This window comes from Lampetra fluviatilis, unplaced genomic scaffold (assembly GCF_964198595.1).
Source record: "Lampetra fluviatilis unplaced genomic scaffold, kcLamFluv1.1 SCAFFOLD_401, whole genome shotgun sequence".
NCBI classification, from domain to species: domain Eukaryota; kingdom Metazoa; phylum Chordata; class Hyperoartia; order Petromyzontiformes; family Petromyzontidae; genus Lampetra; species Lampetra fluviatilis.
This window is the reverse complement of record NW_027620631.1, coordinates 40,055-58,873: the sequence shown is the minus strand read 5'-3', so window position 1 is coordinate 58,873 and position 18,819 is coordinate 40,055. Positions and strand designations below refer to the sequence as shown.

The following is an 18,819-nucleotide window of genomic DNA, read 5'->3' as shown; positions in this document are numbered from 1 at the left end:
AAAATCTCCCCGGATCGACTGCAGCAGCGGCAGCTCCGCCCGGCAGGAGACGGAACGCGGCAGAGAGAATCTCTCCTCACCACCATCACCATCCTCACCACCACCACACTCACCACCACCATCCTCACCACCATCCTCACCACCATCCTCACCACCACCATCACCACCACCACCATCATCATCACCACCACCATCCTCACCACCATCCTCACCACCACCCTCACCACCACACTCACCACCACCCTCACCACCCTCACCACCACCGCTCTCCCCCGAGCAGCGAGCGAGGATGGACGCTTCTCTCCGTGCGGCCAAGCGGCGTCTCCTTCGGAGCAGCAGCAACGTGGGGGTCCGTGGGCCCCCCCCCGTGGGGGTCCTGGGGGCCCAGGGCGTGCAGGGGGTCCCCCCCCCCGTGGGGTCCCCCCCCCCCGTGGGGGTCCCCCCCCACGTGGGGGTCCCCCGGGGGGGGGCTCGGGGGGAGTGGGCGGTGGGACCCGGATGGGACGTGGTGCTGGCAGACGAGATGAGACGCGGATACTTCCAGAAGGTGGTGGTGGTGATGGTGGTGGTGGGGGTGGTGGTGGTGGTGGTGGTGGTGGGGGTGGTGGTGGTGGTGGTGGTGGTGGTGGTGTGGTGGTGGTGGTGGTGGTGGTGGTGGTGTGGTGTGGTGGTGGTGTGGTGGTGGTGATGGTGGTGGTGGTGTGGTGGTGGTGATGGTGATGGTGGTGGTGTGGTGGTGGTGTGGTGGTGGTGATGGTGGTGGTGGTGGTGGTGGTGATGGTGGTGGTGGTGGTGGTGGTGGTGATGGTGGTGGTGGTGGTGTGGTGGTGGTGTGATGGTGGTGGTGGTGGTGGTGGTGGTGATGGTGGTGTGGTGGTGGTGATGGTGGTGGTGTGGTGGTGGTGATGGTGGTGGTGGTGGTGTGGTGGTGGTGATGGTGGTGGTGATGGTGATGGTGGTGGTGGTGGTGATGGTGGTGGTGGTGTTGGTGGTGGTGTGGTGGTGGTGATGGTGGTGGTGGTGGGGGTGGTGGTGGTGGTGGTGTGGTGGTGGTGGTGGTGTGGTGGTGGTGGTGGTGGTGGGGGTGGTGGTGGTGGGGGTGTGGTGGTGGTGGTGGTGGTGGTGGTGGTGGTGATGGTGGTGTGGGGGTGGTGGTGGTGGTGTGGGGGTGGTGATGGTGGTGGTGATGGTGATGGTGGTGGTGGTGGTGATGGTGGTGGTGGTGGTGGTGGTGGTGATGGTGGTGTGGTGGTGGTGTGGTGGTGGTGATGGTGGTGTGGTGGTGGTGTGGTGGTGGTGATGGTGGTGGTGATGGTGATGGTGGTGGTGGTGGTGATGGTGGTGGTGGTGTTGGTGGTGGTGTGGTGGTGGTGATGGTGGTGGTGGTGGGGGTGGTGGTGGTGGTGGTGTGGTGGTGGTGGTGGTGGTGTGGTGGTGGTGGTGGTGGTGGGGGTGGTGGTGGTGGGGGTGGTGGTGGTGGTGGTGTGGTGGTGGTGGTGGTGGTGGTGGTGGTGGTGGTGGTGGGGGTGGTGGTGGTGGTGGTGTGGTGTGGTGGTGGTGGTGGTGGTGGTGATGGTGGTGATGGTGGTGGTGGTGGTGGTGGTGGTGGTGGTGGTGATGGTGGTGTGGGGGTGGTGGTGGTGGTGTGGGGGTGGTGGTGGTGGTGGTGATGGTGGTGGTGGTGTGGTGGTGGTGATGGTGGTGGTGGTGTGGTGGTGGTGATGGTGGTGGTGGTGTGGTGGTGGTGGTGTGGTGGTGATGGTGGTGGTGGTGGTGATGGTGGTGGTGGTGATGGTGGTGGTGGTGTGGGCGTGAGAGAGACACAGAGAGACACAGCGAGACACAGGGAGACAGAGAGACACAGAGAGACACAGGGAGACACTGGGAGACACTGGGAGACACAGACACAGAGACACTGGGAGACACAGGGAGACACAGGGAGACACAGGGAGACAGATTATCACGGTTGACTACGTAATGTGCGAAAGAAGTTCAACACACACGCTTACAACAGCAGCACTTGCCCCTACTGCACTGCGTGGGCTACACGGGGGACCTTTGTCTGTGTCGGCAGCTGAAGGAGTTTGTGGCGGAGGAGAGGAGGAGACACGTGGTGTACCCAGAGCCTGGTCACGTGTTCACCTGGACGCACCTCTGTGAACCTTCACAGGTGAGTGGGTGAGTGGGTGGGTGGGTGAGTGGGTGGGTGAGTGAGTCAGTGGGTGGGTGAGTGAGTGAGTGGGTGGGTGGGTGAGTGGGTGGGTGGGTGGGTGAGTGGGTGAGTGAGTGAGTGAGTGGGTGGGTGAGTGAGTGAGTGGGTGGGTGAGTGAGTGAGTGGGTGAGTGGGTGGGTGAGTGGGTGAGTGGGTGGGTGGGTGAGTGAGTGGGTGGGTGAGTGAGTGAGTGAGTGGGTGGGTGAGTGAGTGAGTGAGTGGGTGGGTGGGTGGGTGAGTGAGTGAGTGGGTGGGTGGGTGAGTGGGTGGGTGGGTGAGTGAGTGGGTGGGTGAGTGAGTGAGTGGGTGGGTGAGTGAGTGAGTGAGTGAGTGGGTGGGTGGGTGGGTGAGTGAGTGAGTGGGTGGGTGGGTGAGTGGGTGGGTGAGTGGGTGGGTGGGTGAGTGGGTGGGTGAGTGGGTGGGTGGGTGAGTGAGTGGGTGGGTGAGTGGGTAAGTGAGTGGGTGGGTGGGTGGGTGAGTGAGTGGGTGGGTGAGTGGGTGGGTGGGTGAGTGGGTGGGTGGGTGGGTGGGTGGGTGGGTGAGTTGGTGGGTGGGTGAGTGGGTGGGTGAGTGGGTGGGTGGGTGAGTGGGTGAGTGGGTGAGTGAGTGAGTGGGTGGGTGAGTGGGTGGGTGGGTGAGTGGGTGAGTGGGTGGGTGAGTGGGTGAGTGGGTGGGTGACTGGGTGAGTGGGTGGGTGGGTGAGTGAGTGAGTGAGTGGGTGGGTGAGTGGGTGGGTGGGTGGGTGAGTGAGTGAGTGAGTGGGTGGGTGGGTGGGTGGGTGAGTGGGTGAGTGGGTGGGTGACTGGGTGGGTGAGTGAGTGAGTGAGTGAGTGGGTGGGTGAGTGGGTGGGTGGGTGGGTGGGTGAGTGAGTGGGTGGGTGGGTGGGTGAGTGGGTGGGTGGGTGGGTGGGTGGGTGAGTGGGTGGGGGGGTGGGTGGGTGGGTGACTGGGTGGGTGACTGGGTGGGTGGGTGGGTGACTGGGTGAGTGGGTGGGTGGGTGAGTGGGTGGGTGAGTGGGTGAGTGGGTGGGTGAGTGGGTGGGTGGGTGAGTGGGTGGGTGGGTGACTGGGTGGGTGACTGGGTGGGTGGGTGACTGGGTGAGTGGGTGGGTGGGTGAGTGGGTGGGTGGGTGAGTGGGTGGGTGGGTGGGTGGGTGGGTGAGTGGGTGGGTGGGTGAGTGGGTGGGTGGGTGAGTGGGTGGGTGGGTGACTGGGTGGGTGGGTGGGTGAGTGGGTGGGTGGGTGAGGGGGTGGGTGGGTGGGTGGGTGGGTGGGTGGGTGAGTGGGTGGATGGGTGGGTGAGTGGGTGGGTGGGTGGGTGACTGGGTGGGTGGGTGACTGGGTGGGTGAGTGGGTGAGTGGGTGGGTGAGTGGGTGGGTGAGTGGGTGGGTGGGTGGGTGAGTGGGTGAGTGGGTGGGTGAGTGAGTGAGTGGGTGGGTGGGTGAGTGAGTGAGTGAGTGGGTGGGTGAGTGGGTGGGTGAGTGGGTGGGTGGGTGAGTGGGTGGGTGAGTGGGTGAGTGGGTGGGTGGGTGGGTGAGTGGGTGGGTGGGTGGATGAGTGAGTGGGTGGGTGGGTGGGTGGGTGGTTGAGTGGGTGGTTGAGTGAGTGAGTGGTTGAGTGGGTGGGTGGTTGAGTGGGTGGTTGAGTGAGTGAGTGGGTGGGTGAGTGAGTGGGTGGTTGAGTGAGTGAGTGGGTGGGTGGTTGAGTGAGTGGGTGGGTGGTTGAGTGAGTGGGTGGTTGAGTGGGTGGTTGAGTGAGTGAGTGGGTGGGTGGTTGAGTGAGGGGGTGGGTGGGTGGGTGGGTGGGTGAGTGGGTGGGTGGGTGAGTGGGTGGGTGGGTGGGTGACTGGGTGGGTGGGTGGGTGACTGGGTGGGTGGGTGACTGGGTGGGTGAGAGGGTGAGTGGGTGGGTGAGTGGGTGGGTGAGTGGGTGGGTGAGTGGGTGGGTGGGTGGGTGAGTGGGTGAGTGGGTGGGTGAGTGAGTGAGTGGGTGGGTGGGTGAGTGAGTGGGTGGGTGAGTGGGTGGGTGAGTGGGTGGGTGAGTGGGTGGGTGGGTGAGTGGGTGGGTGAGTGGGTGAGTGGGTGGGTGGGTGGGTGGGTGGGTGGGTGAGTGAGTGGGTGGGTGGGTGGGTGGTTGAGTGGGTGGTTGAGTGAGTGGGTGGGTGGGTGGGTGGTTGAGTGGGTGGTTGAGTGAGTGAGTGGTTGAGTGGGTGGGTGGTTGAGTGGGTGGTTGAGTGAGTGAGTGGGTGGGTGAGTGAGTGGGTGGTTGAGTGAGTGAGTGGGTGGGTGGTTGAGTGAGTGGGTGGGTGGTTGAGTGAGTGGGTGGTTGAGTGGGTGGTTGAGTGAGTGAGTGGGTGGGTGGTTGAGTGAGTGGGTGGTTGAGTGGCTGGTTGAGTGAGTGGTTGAGTGAGTGAGTGTGTGACCGAGCGAAGCGGAGACTCGCCCGTGACCCCTCACCCCTGACCCTGCCCCGTGACCCCTGCCGACCAGGTGAGGGTGGTGATCGTGGGCCAGGACCCGTACCACGGCCCGGGGCAGGCTCACGGACTCAGCTTCAGCGTCCCCCGCGGGGTGCCCCCCCCCCCGAGTCTCCGCAACATCTACCGCGAGGTGGCGAGGGGGGGGGGGCGGGGGGGGTGAGGGGGGCGGGGCTACACCCCCTTCCCGGCCCCCCCACGGAGACCTCACGGCCTGGGCACAGCAGGGTGAGTGTCACTGTGTGTGTGTGTCACTGTGTGTGTGTGTAACTGTGTGTGTGTGTGTCACTGTGTGTGTGTGTGTGCAACCTGCAGCGCCACACCTATTACCATCATTAGAGGAAAAAACGGTGATCCAATCTCCGACCCCCAGGAACAGGTTTGCAGATTTGCTGAGCATTTCTGTGAGGTCCTGGGGGAGGGAAAATCTCTCAGCCAGGAAAACATCATGGCACAAAGTGGGGATAACCCTGCTGAGGCTGCGGTGCCTCAAATATTGGAAGAGGTCACCCCCTGTGAGTGGCTGGCTGAGGTGCCAGCTGTTGAGGAAGTACTGAGGGCGATCCGGAGTCTGAGACCAGGGAAGGCACCGGGCAGAGATGATCTCCCAAGCGAAATGCTGAGGGAGGGTGGCGTTTGTGCACAGACTGCCCTATATGACATCATAACAACAGTCTGGACCACTGGACGGGTTCCGCAGGACTGGAAGGATGCCCTGGTGGTCCCCCTCTTTAAGAAGGGGGACCGTACCGACTGTAACAACTACAGGGGCATCTCACTCCTCAGTGTGCCGGGTAAGGTCCTGGCAAGGATTATTCAACATCGCCTTGCTAGGCACGCTGAGGAGAGGCTTGCGGAGCCCCAATGCGGTTTCAGGAAAGGGCGGTCCTGCACAGATGCCATATTTTCTGTCCGTCTGCTACAGCAGAGGTGTAGGGAATTCCAAAAAGACCTACATCTCTGCTTTATTGACCTGGTCAAGGCCTATGATACCATCAGTAGGACTGGGCTCTGGGTTGTTCTTCGTGCTTTCGGAGTCCCTGACCCTCTGCTCACGATCATTAAGGACCTTCATGATGGTGAGCAGGCCCGGGTAAAACTACGTGGCCGGGAGTCGGAGCCTTTCCCTGTACACCTTGGGGTGCGACAGGGATGTCCTCTGGCTCCCACATTATTTAACATCTATTTCGACTGCGTAGTTCGTGAAGCCTTCAATAGCTGTACCGGGGGAATTTCCATTTGGTACAGATATAATGGGAGGCTGATCGACGCCCGGGTGCGATCAAGGGATGGCTCCCTATTGGTCAACCACGTTATGTATGCCGATGATTTGGTAATAGCTGCTCATTCAGAAGAGGAGTTGGAGACGCTGCTGCTGAGACTGGAGCGTGCCACTAAGAGGTGGGGCCTTACCATCAGCCCCACCAAAACTAAGCACCTGCCTGGGTATTTTGTACCATCGGACACTCCACCCCCACAACTCCCAATTGGTGATGGGGCAGTTGTGGAGAGAGTGGAGAGTTTCCCATACCTGGGCAGTGTGGTTATGACCGGCTCCAGTTTATCAGCAGAGGTCTCACTCCGAATCAGTCGAGCGGCAATATCTTTTCATCGGTTGCGTAACGCTGTGTGGAAGCTACCTGGTCTGTCGCTCCGGACGAAGCTTCAGGTCTTTTCGGCCACGGTCATTCCCTCCCTTCTCTACGCTTGCGAAACGTGGACCCCCCTAGTGGAGCATCTTCGCCGGTTGGAAACATTCAGGCTGGCCTGCCTACGATCCATCCTGGGTTTAACCAGGCTGGATTGTGTGAGGAGCTCACAAGTCCTTGAAAGATCTGGGCAAAGTCCCATCAGTGAGCTCCTCTGGCAGGCAAGGCTGCGTTGGCTGGGTCATGTAGCCCACATGCCCAGCCACCGCATGCCTAAGCAGCTTTTGTTCGGCCGGATCGAGGGGGCTAAACGGGCGCGCACGGGCTAGAGAAGAGATGGAGTGATGTGGTACAGGAGGACGTGGAGCTGAGTGGACTTGCGGATGACTGGTACCAGCGGTGTCAAGATCGGCCTCAGTGGAGGAGGCTCGTGAAGGACGCTACTGGGCAGTTGGAGGCAGTCGCCCTCCAACAACAACGGAGGGCGGAGGAGCGACGCTCACAACAACGAGCGGAGCGCCGGGTGGCTAAAGCACAGCAAGTTGGCACAGTAGGGGGCACAGGTGGTGCATCAGTCAGTCATCTCGGTCATCTCGGTCAGTCGACCCGTGGCACCTGCTGGGTCTGTGTGTGTCACTGTGTGTGTGTCACTGTGTGTGTGTGTGTGTCACTGTGTGTGTGTGTGTCACTGTGTGTGTGTGTGTCACTGTGTGTGTGTGTGTCACTGTGTGTGTGTGTGTGTCACTGTGTGTGTGTGTGTCACTATGTGTGTGTGTCACTGTGTGTGTCACTGTGTGTCACTGTGTGTGTGTGTGTGTCACTGTGTGTGTGTGTGTCTGTGTGTGTGTCACTGTGTGTGTGTGTCACTGTGTGTGTCTGTGTGTGTGTGTCACTGTGTGTGTGTGTCACTGTGTGTGTCACTGTGTGTGTCACTGTGTGTGTGTGTCACTGTGTGTGTGTGTGTCTGTGTGTGTGTCACTGTGTGTCTGTGTGTGTGTCACTGTGTGTGTCTGTGTGTGTCACTGTGTGTGTGTGTCACTGTGTGTGTGTGTCACTGTGTGTGTGTGTGTGTCACTGTGTGTGTGTGTGTCACTGTGTGTGTCTCACTGTGTGTGTCACTGTGTGTGTGTGTCACTGTGTGTGTCTGTGTCACTGTGTGTGTGTCACTGTGTGTGTGTGTCACTGTGTATGTCACTGTGTGTGTGTGTGTCACTGTGTGTGTCACTGTGTGTGTGTGTCACTGTGTGTGTGTGTGTGTGTCACTGTGTGTGTGTGTGTGTGTCACTGTGTGTGTGTGTGTCACTGTGTGTGTGTGTCACTGTGTGTGTCACTGTGTGTGTGTGTGTCACTGTGTCTGTGTGTGTCACTGTGTCTGTGTGTGTCACTGTGTGTCACTGTGTGTAACTGTGTGTGTGTGTGTCACTGTGTGTGTGTGTGTCACTGTCTGTGTGTGTCACTGTGTGTGTGTGTCACTGTCTGTGTGTGTCACTGTGTGTGTGTGTCACTGTCTGTGTGTGTCACTGTGTGTGTGTGTGTCACTGTGTGTGTGTGTGTCACTGTGTGTGTGTGTCACTGTCTGTGTGTGTCACTGTGTGTGTGTGTCACTGTCTGTGTGTGTCACTGTGTGTGTGTGTGTCACTGTCTGTGTGTGTGTCACTGTCTGTGTGTGTCACTGTGTGTGTGTGTCACTGTCTGTGTGTGTCACTGTGTGTGTGTGTCACTGTCTGTGTGTGTCACTGTGTGTGTGTCACTGTGTGTGTGTGTGTCACTGTCTGTGTGTGTCAGTGTGTGTGTGTCACTGTGTGTGTGTGTGTCACTGTCTGTGTGTGTCACTGTGTGTGTGTCACTGTGTGTGTGTGTCACTGTGTGTGTGTGTCACTGTGTCTTGTGTGTGTGTGTCTGTGTGTGTATGTCACTGTGTGTGTGTGTGTCACTGTGTGTGTCACTGTGTGTGTGTGTCACTGTGTGTGTGTGTGTGTGTCACTGTGTGTGTGTGTGTGTGTCACTGTGTGTGTGTGTGTCACTGTGTGTGTGTGTCACTGTGTGTGTCACTGTGTGTGTGTGTGTCACTGTGTCTGTGTGTGTCACTGTGTCTGTGTGTGTCACTGTGTCTGTGTGTGTCACTGTGTGTCACTGTGTGTAACTGTGTGTGTGTCACTGTGTGGGTGTGTGTGTCACTGTGTCTGTGTGTGTCACTGTCTGTGTGTGTCACTGTGTGTGTGTGTCACTGTCTGTGTGTGTCACTGTGTGTGTGTGTGTCACTGTGTGTGTGTGTGTGTGTCACTGTGTGTGTGTGTGTCACTGTGTGTGTGTGTCACTGTGTGTGTCACTGTGTGTGTGTGTGTCACTGTGTCTGTGTGTGTCACTGTGTCTGTGTGTGTCACTGTGTGTCACTGTGTGTAACTGTGTGTGTGTGTGTCACTGTGTGTGTGTGTGTCACTGTCTGTGTGTGTCACTGTGTGTGTGTGTCACTGTCTGTGTGTGTCACTGTGTGTGTGTGTCACTGTCTGTGTGTGTCACTGTGTGTGTGTGTGTCACTGTCTGTGTGTGTGTCACTGTCTGTGTGTGTCACTGTGTGTGTGTGTCACTGTCTGTGTGTGTCACTGTGTGTGTGTGTCACTGTCTGTGTGTGTCACTGTGTGTGTGTCACTGTCTGTGTGTGTCACTGTGTGTGTGTGTGTCACTGTCTGTGTGTGTCAGTGTGTGTGTGTCACTGTGTGTGTGTGTGTGTGTCACTGTCTGTGTGTGTCACTGTGTGTGTGTCACTGTGTGTGTGTGTCACTGTGTGTGTGTGTCACTGTGTCTTGTGTGTGTGTGTCTGTGTGTGTATGTCACTGTGTGTGTGTGTGTCACTGTGTGTGTCACTGTGTGTGTGTGTCACTGTGTGTGTGTGTGTGTGTCACTGTGTGTGTGTGTGTGTGTCACTGTGTGTGTGTGTGTCACTGTGTGTGTGTGTCACTGTGTGTGTCACTGTGTGTGTGTGTGTCACTGTGTCTGTGTGTGTCACTGTGTCTGTGTGTGTCACTGTGTCTGTGTGTGTCACTGTGTGTCACTGTGTGTAACTGTGTGTGTGTCACTGTGTGGGTGTGTGTGTCACTGTGTCTGTGTGTGTCACTGTCTGTGTGTGTCACTGTGTGTGTGTGTCACTGTCTGTGTGTGTCACTGTGTGTGTGTGTGTCACTGTGTGTGTGTGTGTCACTGTGTGTGTGTGTCACTGTCTGTGTGTGTCACTGTGTGTGTGTGTCACTGTCTGTGTGTGTCACTGTGTGTGTGTGTCACTGTCTGTGTGTGTCACTGTGTGTGTGTGTGTCACTGTCTGTGTGTGTCACTGTGTGTGTGTGTGTCACTGTCTGTGTGTGTCACTGTCTGTGTGTGTCACTGTCTGTGTGTGTCACTGTGTGTGTGTGTCACTGTCTGTGTGTGTCACTGTGTGTGTGTGTCACTGTCTGTGTGTGTCACTGTGTGTGTGTGTGTCACTGTCTGTGTGTGTCACTGTGTGTGTGTGTCACTGTGTGTGTGTGTGTGTCACTGTCTGTGTGTGTCACTGTGTGTGTGTGTGTGTCACTGTCTGTGTGTGTCACTGTGTGTGTGTGTCACTGTGTGTGTGTGTCACTGTGTGTGTGTGTCACTGTGTGTGTGTGTGTGTGTCACTGTGTGTGTGTGTCACTGTGTGTGTGTGTCACTGTGTGTGTGTGTCACTGTCTGTGTGTGTCACTGTCTGTGTGTGTCACTGTGTGTGTGTGTGTGTCACTGTGTGTGTGTGTCACTGTGTGTGTGTGTGTGTCTGTGTGTGTGTCACTGTGTGTGTGTGTGTGTCACTGTGTGTGTGTGTGTCACTGTCTGTGTGTGTGTCACTGTGTGTGTGTGTCACTGTGTGTGTGTGTGTGTCACTGTGTGTCTGTGTGTGTCACTGTGTGTGTGTGTGTCACTGTCTGTGTGTGTCACTGTGTGTGTGTGTCACTGTGTGTGTGTGTGTCTGTGTGTGTCACTGTGTGTGTGTGTCACTGTGTGTGTGTGTGTCTGTGTGTGTGTGTCACTGTGTGTGTGTGTGTCACTGTGTGTGTGTGTGTCACTGTGTGTGTGTGTGTCTGTGTGTGTGTGTCACTGTCTGTGTGTGTCACTGTGTGTGTGTGTGTGTCACTGTGTGTGTGTGTCACTGTGTGTGTGTGTGTGTCACTGTGTGTGTGTGTGTGTCACTGTGTGTGTGTGTGTGTCACTGTCTGTGTGTGTCACTGTGTGTGTGTGTCACTGTGTGTGTGTGTCACTGTGTGTGTGTGTGTCACTGTCTGTGTGTGTCACTGTGTGTGTGTGTCACTGTGTGTGTGTGTGTCTGTGTGTGTCACTGTGTGTGTGTGTCACTGTGTGTGTGTGTCACTGTGTGTGTGTGTGTCTGTGTGTGTGTGTCACTGTGTGTGTGTGTGTCTGTGTGTGTGTGTCACTGTCTGTGTGTGTCACTGTGTGTGTGTGTGTGTCACTGTGTGTGTGTGTCACTGTGTGTGTGTGTGTCACTGTGTGTGTCACTGTGTGTGTGTGTGTGTCACTGTGTGTCTGTGTGTGTCACTGTGTGTGTGTGTCACTGTGTGTGTGTGTGTCTGTGTGTGTGTGTCTGTGTGTGTGTGTCACTGTGTGTGTGTGTGTCTGTGTGTGTGTGTCACTGTGTGTGTGTGTGTCTGTGTGTGTGTGTGTGTCTGTGTGTGTGTGTCACTGTGTGTGTGTGTGTCTGTGTGTGTGTGTCACTGTGTGTGTGTGTGTCTGTGTGTGTGTGTCACTGTGTGTGTGTGTGTCTGTGTGTGTGTGTCACTGTGTGTGTGTGTGTCTGTGTGTGTGTGTCACTGTGTGTGTGTGTGTCTGTGTGTGTGTGTCACTGTGTGTGTGTGTGTCTGTGTGTGTGTGTCACTGTGTGTGTGTGTGTCTGTGTGTGTGTGTCACTGTGTGTGTGTGTGTCTGTGTGTGTGTGTGTGGGGAGCGGTGGGTGTAGTGGTTAGCGCGCTGCACTACGAACTTGGCGACCTGGGTTCGATTCCCGCTCACGGCAAACACCAGTGACGATTATCTGAACCGGTCCTGGGCCTCCCCTAGGTCGACTCAGCCTCAAATGAGTACCTGGTGTAGCGGTGTGTAAACATCGCCGCTAGGGAGACAAAGGCGGTCGGGCGTGGTGCTGGCCACCCACCCCCTCGTGTGCCGTTCCGGCCTTCATAGGTGCTCGCTAACAGCACTTGCCCCTACAGTCTGTTAAGGCTATACGGGGGATCTTTGTCTTTGTCACTGTGTGTGTGTGTGTCACTGTGTGTGTGTGTGTCACTGTGTGTGTCACTGTGTGTGTGTGTGTGTGTGTCACTGTGTGTGTGTCACTGTGTGTCCGTGTGTGTGTCTGTGTGTGTCACTGTGTGTGTGTCACTGTGTCTGTGTGTGTCACTGTGTGTGTGTCTGTGTGTGTGTGTCACTGTGTGTGTGTGTGTCACTGTGTGTGTGTGTCACTGTGTGTGTGTCTGTGTGTCTATGTGTGTGTGTGTGTGTCACTGTGTGTGTGTCTGTGTGTCTATGTGTGTATCACTGTGTGTGTGTGTCACTGTGTGTGTCTGTGTGTGTCACTGTGTGTGTCACTGTGTGTCACTGTGTGTCACTGTGTGTGACTGTGTCACTGACTGTGTGTGTGTGACTGTGTGTCACTGACTGTGTGTGTGACTGTGTGTGTGTCACTGTGTGTCACTGTGTGTCACTGTGTGTCACTGTGTGTGTGTGACTGTGTGTGTATGACTGTGTGTAGGGGTGCTGCTACTCAACACCGTGCTCACGGTGCGAGCCGGCCTGGCAAACTCTCTGTGTGTGTGTCACTGTGTGTGACTGTGTGACTGTGTGTGTGTCACTGTGTGTGTGTGACTGTGTGTGTATGACTGTGTGTAGGGGTGCTGCTACTCAACACCGTGCTCACGGTGCGAGCCGGCCTGGCAAACTCTGTGTGTGTGTCACTGTGTGTGTGACTGTGTGTCACTGTGTGTGTGTGTGACTGTGTGTGTGTCACTGTGTGTGTGTGTCACTGTGTGTGACTGCGTGACTGTGTGTGTGTCACTGTGTGTGTGTGACTGTGTGTGTGTGACTGTGTGTAGGGGTGCTGCTACTCAACACCGTGCTCACGGTGCGAGCCGGCCTGGCAAACTCTCTGTGTGTGTGTCACTGTGTGTGACTGTGTGACTGTGTGTGTGTCACTGTGTGTGTGTGACTGTGTGTGTATGACTGTGTGTAGGGGTGCTGCTACTCAACACCGTGCTCACGGTGCGAGCCGGCCTGGCAAACTCTGTGTGTGTGTCACTGTGTGTGTGACTGTGTGTCACTGTGTGTGTGTGTGACTGTGTGTGTGTCACTGTGTGTGTGTGTCACTGTGTGTGACTGCGTGACTGTGTGTGTGTCACTGTGTGTGTGTGACTGTGTGTGTGTGACTGTGTGTAGGGGTGCTGCTACTCAACACCGTGCTCACGGTGCGAGCCGGCCTGGCAAACTCTCACCGCGGCCGCGGCTGGGAGCTCCTCACCGGGGCGGTGATCTCCTGGCTCAACCACCAGGCCAGCGGACTGGTGTTCCTGCTGTGGGGAGCTGAGGCTCAGAGGTGTGGGGCCTCCATCAGCCGCGTGAGGACCACTCACCACCACTCACCACTACTACACTCACTACACTCACCACTAGTACACTCACCACTAGTACACTCACCACACTCACCACTAGTACACTCACCACACTCACCACTAGTACACTCACCACACTCACCACTAGTACACTCACCACTAGTACACTCACCACACTCACCACTAGTACACTCACTACACTCACCACTAGTACACTCACCACACTCACCACTAGTACACGCACCACACTCACCACTAGTACACTCACCACTAGTACACTCACTACACTCACCACTAGTACACTCACTACACTCACCACTAGTACACTCACCACACTCACCACTAGTACACTCACCACCAGTACACTCACTACACTCACCACTAGTACACTCACCACACTCACCACTAGTACACTCACCACACTCACCACTAGTACACTCACCACACTCACCACTAGTACACTCACCACACTCACCACTAGCACACTCACTACACTCACCACTAGTACACTCACTACACTCACCACTAGCACACTCACCACACTCACCACTAGTACACTCACTACACTCACCACTAGTACACTCACTACACTCACCACTAGTACACTCACCACACTCACCACTAGCACACTCACCACACTCACCACTAGTACACTCACCACTAGTACACTCACCACACTCACCACTAGTACACTCACCACTAGTACACTCACCACACTCACCACTAGTACACTCACCACTAGTACACTCACCACACTCACCACTAGTACACTCACCACTAGTACACTCACCACACTCACCACTAGTACACTCACCACACTCACCACTAGTACACTCACTACACTCACCACTAGTACACTCACTACACTCACCACTAGTACACTCACCACACTCACCACTAGTACACTCACTACACTCACCACTAGTACACTCACCACACTCACCACTAGTACACTCACCACACTCACCACTAGTACACTCACCACACTCACCACTAGTACACTCATCACACTCACCACTAGTACACTCACTACACTCACCACTAGTACACTCACCACACTCACCACTAGTACACTCACTACACTCACCACTAGTACACTCACTACACTCACCACTAGTACACTCACCACACTCACCACTAGCACACTCACCACACTCACCACTAGTACACTCACCACACTCACCACTAGTACACTCACCACACTCACCACTAGTACACTCACCACACTCACCACTAGTACACTCACTACACTCACCACTAGCACACTCACCACACTCACCACTAGTACACTCACTACACTCACCACTAGTACACTCACTACACTCACCACTAGCACACTCACTACACTCACCACTAGTACACTCACCACACTCACCACACTCACCACTAGTACACTCACCACACTCACCACTAGTACACTCACTACACTCACCACTAGCACACTCACTACACTCACCACTAGTACACTCACCACACTCACCACTAGTACACTCACTACACTCACCACTAGTACACTCACCACACTCACCACTAGTACACTCACCACACTCACCACTAGTACACTCACTACACTCACCACTAGTACACTCACCACACTCACCACTAGTACACTCACCACTAGTACACTCACCACTAGTACACTCACCACACTCACCACTAGTACACTCACTACACTCACCACTAGCACACTCACCACACTCACCACTAGTACACTCACTACACTCACCACTAGTACACTCACCACACTCACCACTAGTACACTCACTACACTCACCACTAGTACACTCACCACACTCACCACTAGTACACTCACTACACTCACCACACTCACCACACTCACCACACTCACCACTAGTACACTCACTACACTCACCACTAGTACACTCACTACACTCACCACTAGTACACTCACCACACTCACCACTAGTACACTCACTACACTCACCACTAGTACACTCACCACACTCACCACTAGTACACTCACCACACTCACCACTAGTACACTCACTACACTCACCACTAGTACACTCACCACACTCACCACTAGTACACTCACCACACTCACCACTAGTACACTCACTACACTCACCACTAGTACACTCACCACACTCACCACTAGTACACTCACCACACTCACCACTAGTACACTCACCACACTCACCACTAGTACACTCACCACACTCACCACTAGTACACTCACTACACTCACCACTAGTACACTCACTACACTCACCACTACTCACCACCACTCACCACTAGTACACTCACTACACTCACCACTACTCACCACCACTCACCACACTCACCACTAGTACACTCACCACACTCACCACTAGTACACTCACCACACTCACCACTAGTACACTCACCACACTCACCACTAGTACACTCACCACACTCACCACTAGTACACTCACTACACTCACCACTAGTACACTCACCACACTCACCACTAGTACACTCACTACACTCACCACTACTCACCACCACTCACCACACTCACCACTAGTACACTCACCACACTCACCACTAGTACACTCACCACACTCACCACTAGTACACTCACCACACTCACCACTAGTACACTCACCACACTCACCACTAGTACACTCACCACACTCACCACTAGTACACTCACCACACTCACCACTAGTACACTCACCACTACACTCACCACTACACTGACCACTACACTCGCTACTCTCTGTCATGTCTGTGTGTGTCTCTGTGTGTGTCTGTGTGTGTCTCACTGTGTCTCTGTGTGTGTCTCTGTGTGTGTCACTGTGTCTCACTGTGTCTCTGTGTGTGTCTCTGTGTCTCTGTGTGTGTCTCTGTGTGTGTCTCTGTGTGTGTCTCACTGTGTCTCACTGTGTCTCTGTGTGTGTCTCTGTGTCTCTGTGTGTGTCTCTGTGTGTGTCTCACTGTGTCTCACTGTGTCTCTGTGTGTGTCTCTGTGTCTCTGTGTCTCTGTGTGTGTCTCTGTGTGTGTCTCACTGTGTCTCACTGTGTGTGTCTCACTGTGTGTGTCTCTGTGTGTGTGTATCTGTGTGTGTGTCTCTGTGTGTGTCTCTGTGTCTCTGTGTGTGTCTCTGTGTGTGTCTCACTGTGTCTCACTGTGTCTCTGTGTGTCTCACTGTGTGTGTCTCTGTGTGTCTCACTGTGTCTCACTGTGTCTCTGTGTGTGTCTCTGTGTGTGTGTCTCTGTGTGTGTCTCTGTGTGTGTGTCTCTGTGTGTGTGTCTCTGTGTGTGTGTCTCTGTGTGTGTCTCACTGTGTCTCTGTGTGTGTCTCTGTGTGTCTCACTGTGTCTCACTGTGTCTCTGTGTGTGTCTCTGTGTGTGTGTCTCTGTGTGTGTCTCTGTGTGTGTGTCTCTGTGTGTGTGTCTCTGTGTGTGTGTCTCTGTGTGTGTCTCACTGTGTCTCTGTGTGTGTCTCTGTGTGTCTCTGTGTGTGTCTCTGTGTGTCTCTGTGTGTGTCTCTGTGTGTGTCTCTGTGTGTCTCTGTGTGTGTCTCTGTGTCTCTGTGTGTCTCACTGTGTCTCTGTGTGTCTCTGTGTATCTCTGTGTGTGTCTCTGTGTGTCTCTGTGTGTGTCTCTGTGTCTCTGTGTGTCTCACTGTGTCTCTGTGTGTCTCTGTGTGTCTCTGTGTGTGTCTCTGTGTCTCTGTGTGTCTCACTGTGTCTCTGTGTGTCTCACTGTGTGTCTCACTGTGTGTGTCTCACTGTGTGTATCTCTGTGTGTGTCTCACTGTGTCTCACTGTGTCTCTGTGTGTGTCTGTGTGTGTCTCACTGTGTCTCTGTGTGTGTCTCTGTGTGTGTCACTGTGTCTCACTGTGTCTCACTGTGTCTGAGTGTGTCTCACTGTGTCTCTGTGTGTGTCTCTGTGTCTCTGTGTGTGTCTCTGTGTGTGTCTCACTGTGTCTCACTGTGTCTCTGTGTGTCTCACTGTGTGTGTCTCTGTGTGTCTCACTGTGTCTCACTGTGTCTCTGTGTGTCTCACTGTGTGTGTCTCTGTGTGTGTCTCTGTGTGTCTCTGTGTGTGTCTCTGTGTCTCTGTGTGTGTCTCACTGTGTCTCACTGTGTGTGTCTCACTGTGTGTGTCTCTGTGTGTGTCTCACTGTGTCTCACTGTGTGTGTCTCACTGTGTGTATCTCTGTGTGTCTCACTGTGTCTCACTGTGTCTCTGTGTGTCTCACTGTGTGTGTCTCACTGTGTGTGTCTCACTGTGTCTCACTGTGTGTGTCTCTGTGTGTGTCTCACTGTGTGTGTCTCACTGTGTCTCACTGTGTGTGTCTCTGTGTGTCTCACTGTGTGTGTATCTGTGTGTGTGTCTGTGTGTGTGTCTCACTGTGTCTCACTGTGTGTGTCTCTGTGTGTGTCTCACTGTGTGTGTCTCTGTGTGTGTCTCACTGTGTCTCACTGTGTGTGTCTCTGTGTGTGTCTCACTGTGTGTGTCTCTGTGTGTGTCTCACTGTGTGTGTCTCTGTGTGTGTCTCACTGTGTCTCACTGTGTGTGTGTCTGTGTGTGTGTCTGTGTGTGTGTCTGTGTGTGTGTCTGTGTCTCTGTGTGTCTGTGTGTGTGTCTGTGTGTGTCTGTGTGTGTCTGTGTGTGTGTCTCTGTGTGTGTCTCTGTGTCTCACTGTGTCTCTGTGTGTGTCTCTGTGTGTGTGTCTGTGTGTGTCTCTGTGTGTGTCTGTGTGTGTCTCACTGTGTCTCACTGTGTGTGTCTCTGTGTGTGTCTCACTGTGTCTCACTGTGTGTGTCTCTGTGTGTGTCTCTGTGTGTGCAGAGTAAGCACCACGTGCTCACAGCCCCGCACCCATCTCCTCTGTCTGCCCACCGCGGATTCCTGGGCTGTGGTCACTTCTCACGGACAAACTCCATCCTGCAGGCACAGGGGCTCGCTCCCATCGACTGGCTCCTTCACGCGTAGAGACCCTGACTCATTCATTCATAGACTCACTCACTCATTCATTCACTCATTCATAGAGACCCCAACTCATTCACTCCTAGACTCACTCACTCATAGAGACCCCAACTCATTCATTCACTCACTCATAGAGACCCCAACTCATTCACTCACTCATAGAGACCCCAACTCATTCACTCACTCATAGAGACCCTGACTCACTCACTCACTCATAGACTCACTCACTCACTCATAGAGACCCTGACTCACTCACTCAATCATTCATAGAGACCCACAGGGACCCCCACAGAGACCCCCACAGAGACCCCCACAGAGACCCCCACAGCGACCCCCACAGAGACCCCCACAGAGACCCCCACAGAGACCCCCACAGAGACCCCCACAGAGACCCCCACAGCAACCCCCACAGAGACCCCCACAGAGACCCCCACAGAGACCCCCACAGAGACCCCCACAGAGACCCCCACAGAGACACCCACAGAGACCCCCACAGAGACCCCCACAGAGACCCCCACAGAGACCCACACAGAGACCCCCACAGAGACCCCCACAGAGACCCCCACAGAAACCCCCACAGAGACCCCCACAGAGACCCCCAGAGAGACCCCCACAGAGACCCCCACAGAGACCCACACAGAGACCCACACAGAGACCCCCACAGAGACCCCCACAGAGACCCCCACAGAGACCCCCACAGAGACCCCCACAGAGACACAGAGACCCCCACAGAGACCCCCACAGAGACCCCCACAGAGACCCACAGAGACCCACAGAGACCCCCACAGAGACCCCCACAGAGACCCCCACAGGGACCCCCACAGAGACCCCCACAGAGACCCCCACAGAGACCCCCACAGAGACCCCCACAGAGACCCCCACAGAGACCCCCACAGAGACCCCAACAGAGACCCCCACAGAGACCCCCAGAGA

At 55.3% G+C, this 18,819-nt stretch overlaps 1 protein-coding gene across 1 annotated transcript; it reads left to right on the top strand.

Annotated features, from left to right (window-relative positions):
- Positions 1-202: 202 nt before the first annotated feature.
- On the top strand, positions 203-18,196 carry UNG (uracil DNA glycosylase). Its single transcript, XM_078884735.1, has 6 exons — positions 203-547; positions 2,075-2,170; positions 4,703-4,822; positions 4,854-4,917; positions 12,789-12,967; positions 17,749-18,196. Exons 1-6 carry the CDS (start codon positions 290-292, stop codon positions 17,890-17,892), a joined length of 861 nt encoding a protein of 286 aa, XP_078740861.1. The 5' UTR covers positions 203-289; the 3' UTR covers positions 17,893-18,196.
- The last annotated feature ends 623 nt before the right edge of the window (positions 18,197-18,819 follow it).

What these genes read in the sequence shown, in the direction of transcription:
- UNG (XM_078884735.1), top strand. Translation starts at nt 290, where the DNA reads ATGGACGCTTCTCTCCGTGCGGCCAAGCGGCGTCTCCTTCGGAGCAGC. An exon ending in TCCGCAACATCTACCGCGAG is followed by an intron (nt 4,823 to 4,853) that starts GTGGCGAGGGGG and finishes GGGGGGGGTGAG; the next exon opens with GGGGGCGGGGCTACACCCCC. An exon ending in CACGGCCTGGGCACAGCAGG is followed by an intron (nt 4,918 to 12,788) that starts GTGAGTGTCACT and finishes GACTGTGTGTAG; the next exon opens with GGGTGCTGCTACTCAACACC.